Genomic DNA, 12,014 nt, shown 5'->3' with positions numbered 1-12,014 from the left:
GCTAATTGAAAGAGAAGTAAGTATATAAATTCTTCACTATGCATTTGTTCATATTATTTGAAACTTATAATTATTACATTCATTGTTTCTTTACATTTTAGAATAAAGAAATACGAAAATGGCGTTCGGGTGTGTGAGGGCCTTAACAAATTCGACCCCGTACATAATCAGAGACATGGTGTTTATGAACTAGAAAAAGTTTCAGTAATTTGATATCGTTTAACTAATATGCGTAGGGCTGAGTAACATTGAGAATTTACATTTATAATAAGAATCTATCCCTTTAATATGAGGAATATGTTTTGGAAACTTCAAACGTGCTGTGCGACTACATATGCCAGAAGTTGTGCAAATCAAATGTGGATTCTAAAGAATTTTTAGCCGAAACTTGAAATCGCAAAACTTATCTCAAATTACCGTGCTGTGGCCTTCAATTCGACAATTAGATATATCGACGACGTTTATCTATTAACAATAATAATTTTCATTCATATGTCGATTCGATATATCCCAGTAAAATTGAAATAAAAGACACCATGGAGTCGTCCATTCATCCTTAGATATCTTTATTGAAAGTAAATATTAACAGCAAACTAACAACTCAACTTTATGACAAACGGGATGATTACATCTTCTCCATCGTCAACTTCCCATTTTTATGTAGCAATATTCCATTATGCACCTGCATCTGGTGTTTATATAGATCAACTGATTCGATACGCAAGAACTTGTTCTCCGTATGATCAGTTTTTAAATTGAGACAGGCTACTGACAAACAAGTTGATGATGCAGGGGTTTCAATAGTCTCGTTTAAACTCAGTATTTCGCAAATTCTATGGTCGTTATGTCGATCTAGTTTGCCAATACAACCTATCATTGGGTCAAATGCTGTCTGGCGTGTTTCATATACCGATTGTTAGGCCGTTCTTGGCACACTGATTTTGACTACGGATAACTCCTTTTACCTGATCAAGACATAGGGCACACGGCATGCAGGTGTTACCGGTCGACAGGGGGTGCTTACTCCTCCTAGGCACCTGATCCCACCTCTGGTATGTCCGTGTTTGCCCAACTCTCTATTTTGTATTGCTTGTAGGAGTTATGAGATTGATCACTGTTCCTTATCTTCACCTTTCATAAATTGTGTATTGTCACCTATATTTACACTTGCTGAGTGTATGTTAACCAGTGTGCTGAACTGCACAAGGCTTTTGCTTTCTTCAACAATACACAATGGCTATATGTTACTTTGGATGGAGGTGGATATTTCACTACTGAAATAATTTTGTTATAGCACCGTCTCTTGCTACCTTTTGTATCGTATTATAACTAACAAAACAAGATATACTGTGTTACATTTCAGCGCGGAGCCTGTAATCAACATATAGCACCCCCATCCCCATATCCGTGGTGCACAGTCGGATACAGGAACTTGTTAAAGGGTGATCTAGCACTTGATATTTTACGTACTTTTCACTACATCCACCCTACCCCCATTTACCCCTTATCTCGTGTACATAACATCTTAGAGTAACTTAGTGAGATCGATCCGTGAGACAGTCTTTATACATGAAAATACTTAGTTTTATTTATTACTTGTTTCCAAAGTTCTAGTCATTCTAATCCTATGAAAATAAAAAGAGAAAAAAGAAGCTGATTTAAAGGTTACTCCCAACAGGCCGGGGGCCGCCTATAGCTCTCAGAATCTCTGGGGCAAATCGTGCAAAATCCGGCCCAGTTCTGAGCATTTCCGGCTTATATCGTAAAATTATATATCCATATGTCGTCTTATATATCGTAGAATTAAATGATATACTGGTGTTGATAAATTTGAGTGATGTAATTATAAGTATCCACCTTTCATATCATTTTGACTCAAAGACTCGTTAAAACTGAATAACTATTAAACTTTTAGGTCCACCAAAAAAAAAATGGGGGTGGGGGGTGGGGGTCCGAACCCCCTCTGGATCTGCCCTTGATGATGAGTATTGCTCATGTGCATTACGTATACATGTATGAACATTATATTTGTGTACATAACATTGTGTTATATTTGTGTACTAAACTCAGTCCTGTATTGTATTGTGATTTAAATCCAATCTAATTAAAATCAGATGTCTTAGATCAGCGCCGTATACTCTGCAATTGTGAGCGTATCTTAGGATCTGATTTTAATAAGATTGATTTAAATCATATAACCTATGTTGAGTGTTATGCCAATCATATCAGAGAACCATTTGATATACATTGTATATTGTCACCTATATTCACCCCTGCTGAATGTTATATTACTGTGTACATATGTTAACCAATATGCTGCACTGCATAAGGAATAAAGAATTGAATTAATGCCCTCGGCGTTTGCTTTCACTTACAAAATAACTAATATTGTTGTGGATGATACAGGTATCAACCAATGTTTTCAGAGAAAAAATGCAAGAATAATTAATTTGATTAATTTTTTTTTAATTACCACAACAGTTTGAAGTAATGTACCTTGGTAATGTACACTTATTTGGTTGATGCAGTATCAACACTTAACTTTTTTTTTTCTAACCACACAAAATATCGACCATTTACGACGGCGTATTCGTGCCATTTTATCCTAGTATGGAAAAAAAATCATTTAGTAAATCGTAGAAATGATTCAAAAGGTTGTTTCTACGATTTAAAAAAATTGTTTGTACGTTTAAGGATGGGTCCGCCCCCCCCCCCCCTCCTTTAAAAACCAAAATTGATGGTAGAAACACCCCCTTTCAAAAATTCCTGGATCAGGAGCATGATAAGAGAAAGCATCCCCTGTCGACCAGTCACACCCGTCGTGAATTCTATATCTTGATCAGGTAAACAGAGTAATCCTTAGTCAAAATCAGTGTGTCAAGAACGGCCTAACAATTGGTATGAAACCCATCTATTGGCAACTAGATCATTATAGATTTGCGTAAAGGAGATTCAAAACATCACAAACACTCTATTTTCCAAAGTACCTTTGATAATAAAGTGCATAATATATGAAGAGTATATTTCTCCTAGCACCAAGTCCCCTTTATGATGTTGAATCCATAAATTTTGGGCAAAAAAATCTCGGGCAGAATAGGTCTGGGAACGAAATAAATTTAGCGAATTGCGATGTTATCTCTGCGTTTGAAATAGTTAACTTTTGACCACTCATTTCAAAACGCATAATAACATTGACTGATTACTTATTTCACGTTGTTGCATTTGCAAGATCCTGAAGAGGTGGAGGACTTTAACATCATAAATGCATATCAATGTCATTTATCACGTATTTATTTAGACGACAATTCGGAGCACAGATACTTGTTAGTATTCTGAATAATTATATGGAAGGACAGGGAGTATTGCACGCGTGGTTGGGACTAAATTTACAGTGACGTAAAATGTGTTTATGCCATGTGCATGGACACATTATATTATAATGCAGCATATTGCCATGAACGAGTCAACTTTTATTTTAAGTTGTATTCATTTTCAATTATTCATTGAAATTTCTATTTCTAGATTTTTTAAAAATCATACATTTAAATCTTTGATGAAATTAACTAAAGTCTTTCATTCATTCAATATGAACTAAACAAATGTATTCGTTTTTGGCATAATCATGTTATTCGCACCGCAGTTTATTCTGTAATGTACCCCACCATCCCCCACCACCATCCCCCACCACCACCCACAAGGTTGTTTTAATTTATACTTCTTTCACCGGTGCCATATTTGAATGTTTTGAAAATTTGCATATTCCTATAGTAATTTAACGGAATAAACCAAATTTAAAGAGCAAATAACTCTTACTAAAGGAAAAATAAATCTTACACTTTATCGGGCGGTGCGAATAACATGATTATGCCTCGTTTTTATCTTATTGATTTGATAACATATTTTATAGTTATGAATACTGTAAGTTTGAATTTCAACTGTTATGTTGGTCCCGACACTAAAAATTTCTGATAAAAATGAATGCTTGAAAGAACTAGATTCACAAACGGTCTAATTTGGCCTTAATTCTTACCATGATTTTAAAGTACTGTATTGATAACAGCATTGTTTGTATAAATTCTCAAGGTAAGTGGGATCTTTAAAACAATAGTGATTCTTAGTATTAAAAGAATCGTGAATATCGGTGAAAGTGAACAACCTCTTTGATTAAGGTTTTCCTATTCTGTTACACATACTACTGTTGGCAATGATAACTTCAGCAATTCTATTGCAGTCTAAACACCTTCCATGCTGCGTACAACTTAGAAAATCTCATATAGCTAGACTGAACAAGTGGAGAGGAGAATTAAAAATCATGAAAGTTCAAAGTCCAGTTTTAGATGGGCTTATGACTCCGGAAATGAAGAAGTTGACTGATATATTTGAGAAATACAATTTTGAGTTGCGTATAGCTGGAGGGGCTGTCCGAGATGTCCTTATGGACAAAACTCCTCATGATATTGACTTTGCCACAACTGCCACTCCCACACAAATGAAAGAAATGTTCACAACCGAGGGTATCCGAATGATTAACATGAATGGAGAGAAGCATGGCACCATCACAGCAAGAATAGATGACAAGGTTATACTAAATAAGTAGTGTTAATATACAATTCAATTTTATTGTGTGTCAGGCTGAGTTCATGTCTTTGTTTTGTTTTCTATTAAAAGGAGAATTTTGAAGTGACAACATTGAGAATTGATGTCATAACAGATGGTAGGAGGGCACAAGTTGCTTTCACCACAGACTGGAAGATTGATGCCAACAGAAGGGATCTCACAATTAATGCCATGTTTCTAGGTGCATGTATACTCTTTTTTTCTGCTTAACAACTTACATTCATTTATACAAACTCTATATATGTTTTTTACAGTGAGGTTTTTTTTTAAGATCAGATGAAAATCCCATGCCTCTTCATGTCGAGTCACATGATATTGATATTATTTATCAAAGTTAACTGCTAATTTACAATATTGTCTCTTTCCTGTATTAACTTTACAAAACTAGAATTCCTTATTCATTTATTTGTAGATTTTCAGTGGAATTTGTATGACTACTTCAGTGGGAGACAGGACTTGGAGGACAGGAGAATCCGGTTTGTGGGGGACCCCACTGAAAGGATCCAGGAGGATTACCTTAGAATCATGAGATACTTCAGGTAAGCTGGCTGACAGGTGAGGACAGGTGATTCTACTTCAAGGAAATTATTGAACAGAGAGTTTGTACCTGTACAGTATATACCCAAGCTAAGTTCTTTTTGTCTTAGATTTTTTGGAAGAATAGCTGACTCAAACAGTGTACATGAAGAATCGGCCCTAGAGGCCATTAGGCAGAATGCACATGGATTAAAAAGTGAGTTGTCAGTGGTGAACAATAAAACACACATATTCATAATGACCAAAGTGCATGCCTATTTGCTTACTTACAGCTTTTCTCATATGATATTTTGAAATATGATTAGAACTTGTTAAAATATTGAATTTAAAAAGATGGAAAACACAGATGTTATAAAGACATCTTTTACCTGGCAATCACTTGGGTGTGTTTCCTTAACTTACTGATACTAATTTTGTTACTCTCGGAGGTCATATGGGACTCGGATAATGAATATGATGCATCGTATTTACAGATATTTCTGGTGAGCGTCTCTGGATGGAGTTATCTAAAATCCTGATGGGGAATTTTGCCACCAGTCTGATGAGGACAATGGTGTCTTGTGGTGTGCACACCTACCTAGGTACGTATTGGGTACATTTGTACCCTGTCTCCCACTTTGCACTTGTACTTTAAGATAAGGTAACAATGTATTGCAATGGCAGTTATGAATCTGCAAAATCTTCTTAGGGCTGTTCCATTTGAACATGGGGTACGGAGGGAAAGGCAGTTTAAAAAAAAAAATCTATGGGTGTTCCACAGGTGGGATATTGATTCTATTGGTGGGTGGTTCACACTGGTGGGATATTGATTCTATGATGGGTGGTTCACACTGGTGGGATATTGATTCTATGGTGGGTGGTTCACACTGGTGGGATATTGATTCTATGGTGGGTGGTTCACACTGGTGGGATATTGATTCTATTGGTGGGTGGTTCACACTGGTGGGATATTGATTCTATGGTGGGTGGTTCACACTGGTGGGATATTGATTCTGTGGTGAGTGGTTCACACTGGTGGGATATTGATTCTATGGTGGGTGGTTCACACTGGTGGGATATTGATTCTATGGTGGGTGTTCACACTGGTGGGATATTGATTCTATGGTGGGTGGTTCACACTGGTGGGATATTGATTCTATTGGTGAGTGGTTCACACTGGTGGGATATTGATTCTATTGGTGAGTGGTTCACACTGGTGGGATATTGATTCTATGATGGGTGGTTCACACTGGTGGGATATTGATTCTATGGTGGGTGGTTCACACTGGTGGGATATTGATTCTATGGTGGGTGGTTCACACTGGTGGGATATTGATTCTATTGGTGAGTGGTTCACACTGGTGGGATATTGATTCTATTGGTGGGTGGTTCACACTGAGGGATACTGATTCTATGGTGGGTGATTCACGCTGGTGGGATATTGATTCTATGGTGGGTGGTTCACACTGGTGGGATATTGATTCTATTGGTGAGTGGTTCACACTGGTGGGATATTGATTCTATTGGTGGGTGGTTCACACTGAGGGATACTGATTCTATGGTGGGTGATTCACACTGGTGGGATATTGATTCTATGATGGGTGGTTCACACTGAGGGATACTGATTCTATGGTGGGTGATTCACACTGGTGGGATATTGATTCTATGGTGGGTGGTTCACACTGGTGGGATATTGATTCTATTGGTGAGTGGTTCACACTGGTGGGATATTGATTCTATGGTGGGTGGTTCACACCAGTGGGATATTGATTCTATGGTGGGTGGTTCACACTGGTGGGATATTGATTCTATGGTGGGTGGTTCACACTGGTGGGATATTGATTCTATGGTAGGTGGTTCACACTGGTGGGATATTGATTCTATGGTGGGTGGTTCACACCGGTGGGATATTGATTCTATGGTGGGTGGTTCACACTGGTGGGATATTGATTCTATGGTGGGTGGTTCACACTGGTGGGATATTGATTCTATTGGTGGGTGGTTCACACTGGTGGGATATTGATTCTATGGTGGGTGGTTCACACTGGTGAGATATTGATTCTATGGTGGGTGGTTCACACTGGTGGGATATTGATTCTATGGTGGGTGTTCACACTGGTGGGATATTGATTCTATTGGTGGGTGACTTTTGCACGAAAATTGCTTCTTTGGGTGGTTATTTTACCAAACCATATAATCTGTGAGAAAATAATCAGAAGAACACACAACTGACAAAGGCAATCTTGGTGTTTTGTAAATTAAGCTTGAAAGGGAATTGCATGTATTGAATACTGAAATAAAGTTGATATGAAGATGAAAAAGTATTTTGTGCTGTATGATGGGAAAAAATTCTGATTTGGGAATATTTTAAATTCTACTTTTTCAATGAATCAATTAGCTTCTCTAGGTGCCTATAAAGCTTCATTATTTGCCTCTATATGGGTGGATAAGAGTGTACCAAAATCACTTCCATGGCTGGTCATCCTAATTTTCAAGTGCCTTCCCCCTGTCCCATGTATGTTTTACTGGAATAGCGCTTTAATACTGTAATAAAAAAGTACTTCTTTGATAATTTGACTTTTATTGTGGATATTGCTGTTATAAAATTTAGAAATTCATTTCAAAATTAAGGATTATCTCCCTCATGCATAGCTCTTATCCTTGGACAAATTTGGCTTCACTTTTTTGGCACGCTGTTTTTGGCTATATTTAGCTCTAAAACTTCATAGTTATTTCGGATTTCAAACATTTCGGTTGAGCATCACTGAAGAGACATTATTTGTCGAAATGCACATCTGGTGCATCAAAATTGGTACCGTATAAGTTTTACATTATATAATTTAGACAACAGAATTACACTCTTTCTGGTAGTGATTTATCTGAATACTTGGGATTTCACAAGATATGTCTATTTTGATTTCATAATGTAGATATGGTTTAAAATGGTGATTTCACGTTGTAAATGATTTGACAGATACAGACAATGTATCAATATGAATTTACAGAACATCTTCAGTATAAACTTTTGTACATTACATGTGTATTTTTGTAAAGGTTTACCAGAGTGCTGTAACTTGGATGAGTTTGAGAGAGTTTGTGAAGCAACAGAAGTGACCAGGTGCCAAGTAATGACTAGACTAGTGGCTTTACTGTCTACTGATGACCAGGTAAATAAAATTAACTGTCTCAAACAAGTACTTTTTATAAACCCAAGTAACCTGGTTGGAATTGTCAGCTTTCGTATATGTAAAATACATGTATCCCATCTTTGATATCAAATTGGGATTTATCATGCCATACAAAGACATTTAGACCTCTTTAGGCTGTTCCTTGTTGTGGTTATATAATTTAGACAACAGAATTTAGCTTTTTCTGGTGTACCATATATACTCGCCTATAAGTCGGTTGTATTTTTAAAGGTTATTTTGTAGGAATTTGCCATTGACCCGCTTATAAGTCGGTACAAATTTTTGTCAGAATCGGTTGACAATTTCAAGTCAATGCTCTAGTGTTTTTATACGCCCGTCTTAAGACGGGACGTATTATGGTATGGCGTTCATGTCCGTCCGTCTGTCCGTCCGTCTGTTAGCTTTTTCGTGTCCAACCCGTAACTTAAATACTACAAGGCCTAGAATCATCAAACTTTGTCTGTAGATACATCTTGGGTAGAAGGTGTGTCGCACATTAAAACCAGGTCACTGTGACTTTTCATTAAGAAGATATCCATCTGTCCGTCCGTCTGTTAGCTTTTTCGTGTCCGACCCGTAACTTAAATACTACAAGGCCTAGTATCATCAAACTTTGTCTGTAGATACATCTTGGGTAGAAGGTGTGTCACACATTAAAACCAGGTCACTGTGACTTTTCATTAAGAAGATATGGCCATATATGGCAAAAACTTGTCCGGCTCATAACTTGAAAACTATTAGACCTAGAATCACCAAAATTGGTCAACTAATGCATCTTAGGTAGAAGGTGTGTCACATCCTACTTTAAGGTCACTGTGACATTTAATTAAGGTGATATAAAAAAAATGTTTTAATGGGTACAATCTATACTGTTAACAATATGTGACGGGCGTATCATGTGCCGTGGCGGTGCACTTTATTATGGTGTAGTGATTAGACTGTTCTATAATTAGACAACAGAATTTAGCTTTGTTTTTGGGCCAGAATTAAAAAGGAGTTTGTTTGCCATCGCGCAACCGACCCATTTTTAACCCCCCGACTGGAAAGTTTTTAATGACATAATTTCGGCCATGTTTTTTTTTTTTCACTCGATTTTCCGACTTCTGTTTTTCTTTCAAGTTCCTATCCGCGTTTGGTTCATCTTCACAAGTCAACGGTTATTGATTCGTTACCTCGCACCATGCTCGCATCAGTCACCATTCAAAACACGGGTTTGGGACAGGGTATGACGCAATGATCTAAAATTAAATCATCCAATGAGATTCCTCGTTTAAGATGCAAGTTTGGAAAGAGCAAAAATGGTCTTCGTGGGGTATTTTTCTTAACATCAAGAACATTGCGTGTTGTTTTTATTTTGTAACGAGGTAACTAATCAATAGCCCTTAACTTGTGAAGATGCGTTTTGTTTTGTTTTTAGTTTTGTTCTTTGCGGCGTTTTGTAAATCGCCGCAATTTTAAGCGCTCAAATGATCGATTTGGCATATGGCATACTGGTAGAATTTTATCTATCCGACGAGGAATCATTCGATAATTATGGACACAAACAGCAACTGTGTCCGATGGAAATGTAAATGGGTATCCCAAATATTCGGAAATGCCCGCAATTTACCAAAATGCCCCCAGGAATTAGTTTTCGAAATACCACATAAAAGTATCGAAATTCCCCTCTAATTATATACATTAATGCATATTAAGTTTATATATGTTAATCTTTTATGATAAAACGTTTTTAGATTTGTGATTGTAAAGTTAGGGAATGCAATTGTGTTCATTTCTCGCATTCACGATGTTTCAAAGAAAGATAACTCTAGCAAAATTTATACATAACATTTTTATTTTCCAATCAAGGGCCCTCAATATATAATTATATATAATGATTAGGAAATAATGGTTGAACACATTCTTCTAAATGAAAGAAAAATAACATGAGTTACCTTCCTTAGATTAACACAAATTCTAATAAAACAAGACTTTTTTTTTATTAAAAAAAATTATGTTATTTTTTCTTCAGAGACGGTATTTTACACATTGAATCAATCCCTAATCTTTCAATTTAACTTAAAAAATTGATTCAAAGGGGAATTTCGTTAGTTCTAATGGGCATTTCGGTAATTCGAGGTACCGCGGAGCACGGATTTAATGTATCAGAAATCGTTTGACCAACATCATTGAACATGAAATTGTGTTGAGTTTATACGAATAATATTTTAGAACAACAACAATGCTACCAAGTTTCAGTTTCATAATACATGCATGTTACATTGGTCATTGAGAGTAAAATCATGGCAACCAAGACTCTAGACAAATTTGAAAAAACAATGGACATATTCAAGACCTGGAAAACAAACACTCACAAAACAAGTAACATATCATAATAACAAAATGATATATGAGCCATACACAAACTACTCCTGTCCATGAAGTTAAAACTGCACTTTTTAGAGAGGTTTCTGACAGTTCTGCAAGTAATTCACTGTAATAGGGTTACTTCATCAAAAGAACACAAAATATAAAAACAGAGTTTTGATATTCAATATATTTTCAGCAAAAAAAAAAAAAATCCCTACCAACCGACCCAATATCTTTTATGACCCTCGGGCTATGGCAAACCAACATTTTTTTTAATGTGGCCTTATGGTGTAGTGATTTGGCTGTTCTATAATTAGACAACAGTATTTAGCTTTTTCTCTGGTGTAGTGATTTGGCTGTTCTTTAATTAGACAACAGAATTTAGCTTTTTCTCTGGTGTAGTGATTTGGCTGTTCTATAATTAGACAACAGAATTTAGCTTTGTTTTTAGGATGTAGTGATTTGGCTGTTCCTGTAAGGTAGTTATATGATTTAGACAACAGAATTAATGCATTTTCTAGTGAAGTGATTCGGCTATTCCATTATGGTAGTTTTTTGATTTAAACAAAATAATTTCTGATGTAGTGATTCTACTCCTTTTTTGTAGCTATATGATTTGGACAACAGAATCAAGCTCTCCAATGAAGAGTTTTCTGCTGGAGTTTTCATAGTTCATAATCGAGACAAACAAGAGGGAGACGGTAAGCTGAAGTTTTATCAGTATCTGTTAGTCGACACTCCGGGTAAACAGACAAAAACAATGGAACATATATGTGATCTTTTGAAGTATAAAAATGAACCAGATTTGCTCGAGGAGTTCAGCAAATGGACTCCACCTGCTTTGCCAGCAACAGGAAGTGATTTAATAGATATGAACATACCCAGAGGACCATTATTTAAACTGACATTAGATGAGGTGAGACAGGTTTGGAAATATAGTGACTTCACTCTAACAAAAGAGGAACTCTTGGAAAAGATTCCTGAAATTTTTGAGAAAGTGAAAGCAACGCCACGAAAAAAGAGCCCAAAGCCGAAACGGAAAAGGAGAGATTGAAATATGCAGTGCTAGTTTAAGAGTTATCTTTCTTGAAGCCGCTTTTCCTTCGGGGAATTTTTAAAAATTATTTTATCCACATGTAATTGTTTTTTGTTGTTACATGTATTGTTTGAAATTAGAAATAAATCATCATATGTATTTGATTAATTCATTTTGTGGGTCGTGTGCTCGACCACCATCCCTGACAGGAAAGTGATTCTAGCATATTAAGCATTATATACATGTATACAAAAATTTATGTTCATTCAATAAGGTATTTGCTCTGAAAAATATGTTGAATGAAATTA

The 12,014-nt window shown here is 36.2% G+C and overlaps 1 protein-coding gene across 4 annotated transcripts; it reads left to right on the top strand.

Moving 5' to 3' along the window:
* Positions 1–3,167: 3,167 nt before the first annotated feature.
* LOC125651540 (CCA tRNA nucleotidyltransferase 1, mitochondrial-like) lies at positions 3,168–11,865 on the top strand. Of its 4 annotated transcripts, none has more exons than XM_048880186.2 (8): positions 3,168–3,323; positions 4,232–4,579; positions 4,669–4,798; positions 5,030–5,156; positions 5,265–5,350; positions 5,628–5,735; positions 8,188–8,300; positions 11,278–11,865. In XM_048880186.2, the coding sequence occupies exons 1-8, from the start codon at positions 3,273–3,275 to the stop codon at positions 11,722–11,724; spliced, it is 1,410 nt and encodes a 469-aa protein (XP_048736143.1). In that variant the 5' UTR covers positions 3,168–3,272; the 3' UTR covers positions 11,725–11,865. The 4 variants fall into 4 exon arrangements, with proteins under 4 accessions (XP_048736143.1, XP_048736148.2, XP_048736146.1 ...); XM_048880191.2 differs by lacking the exon at positions 11,278–11,865 and adding an exon at positions 11,122–11,261; XM_048880189.2 differs by having other exon boundaries at positions 3,202–3,391.
* Positions 11,866–12,014: the final 149 nt, after the last annotated feature.

The sequence above is a fragment of the Ostrea edulis genome, chromosome 5, assembly GCF_947568905.1.
Source record: "Ostrea edulis chromosome 5, xbOstEdul1.1, whole genome shotgun sequence".
In the NCBI taxonomy this organism is placed as follows: Eukaryota; Metazoa; Mollusca; class Bivalvia; order Ostreida; family Ostreidae; genus Ostrea; species Ostrea edulis.
The sequence above is the reverse complement of the archived record's forward strand: the minus strand, read 5'-3'. Positions and strand labels throughout refer to the sequence as shown.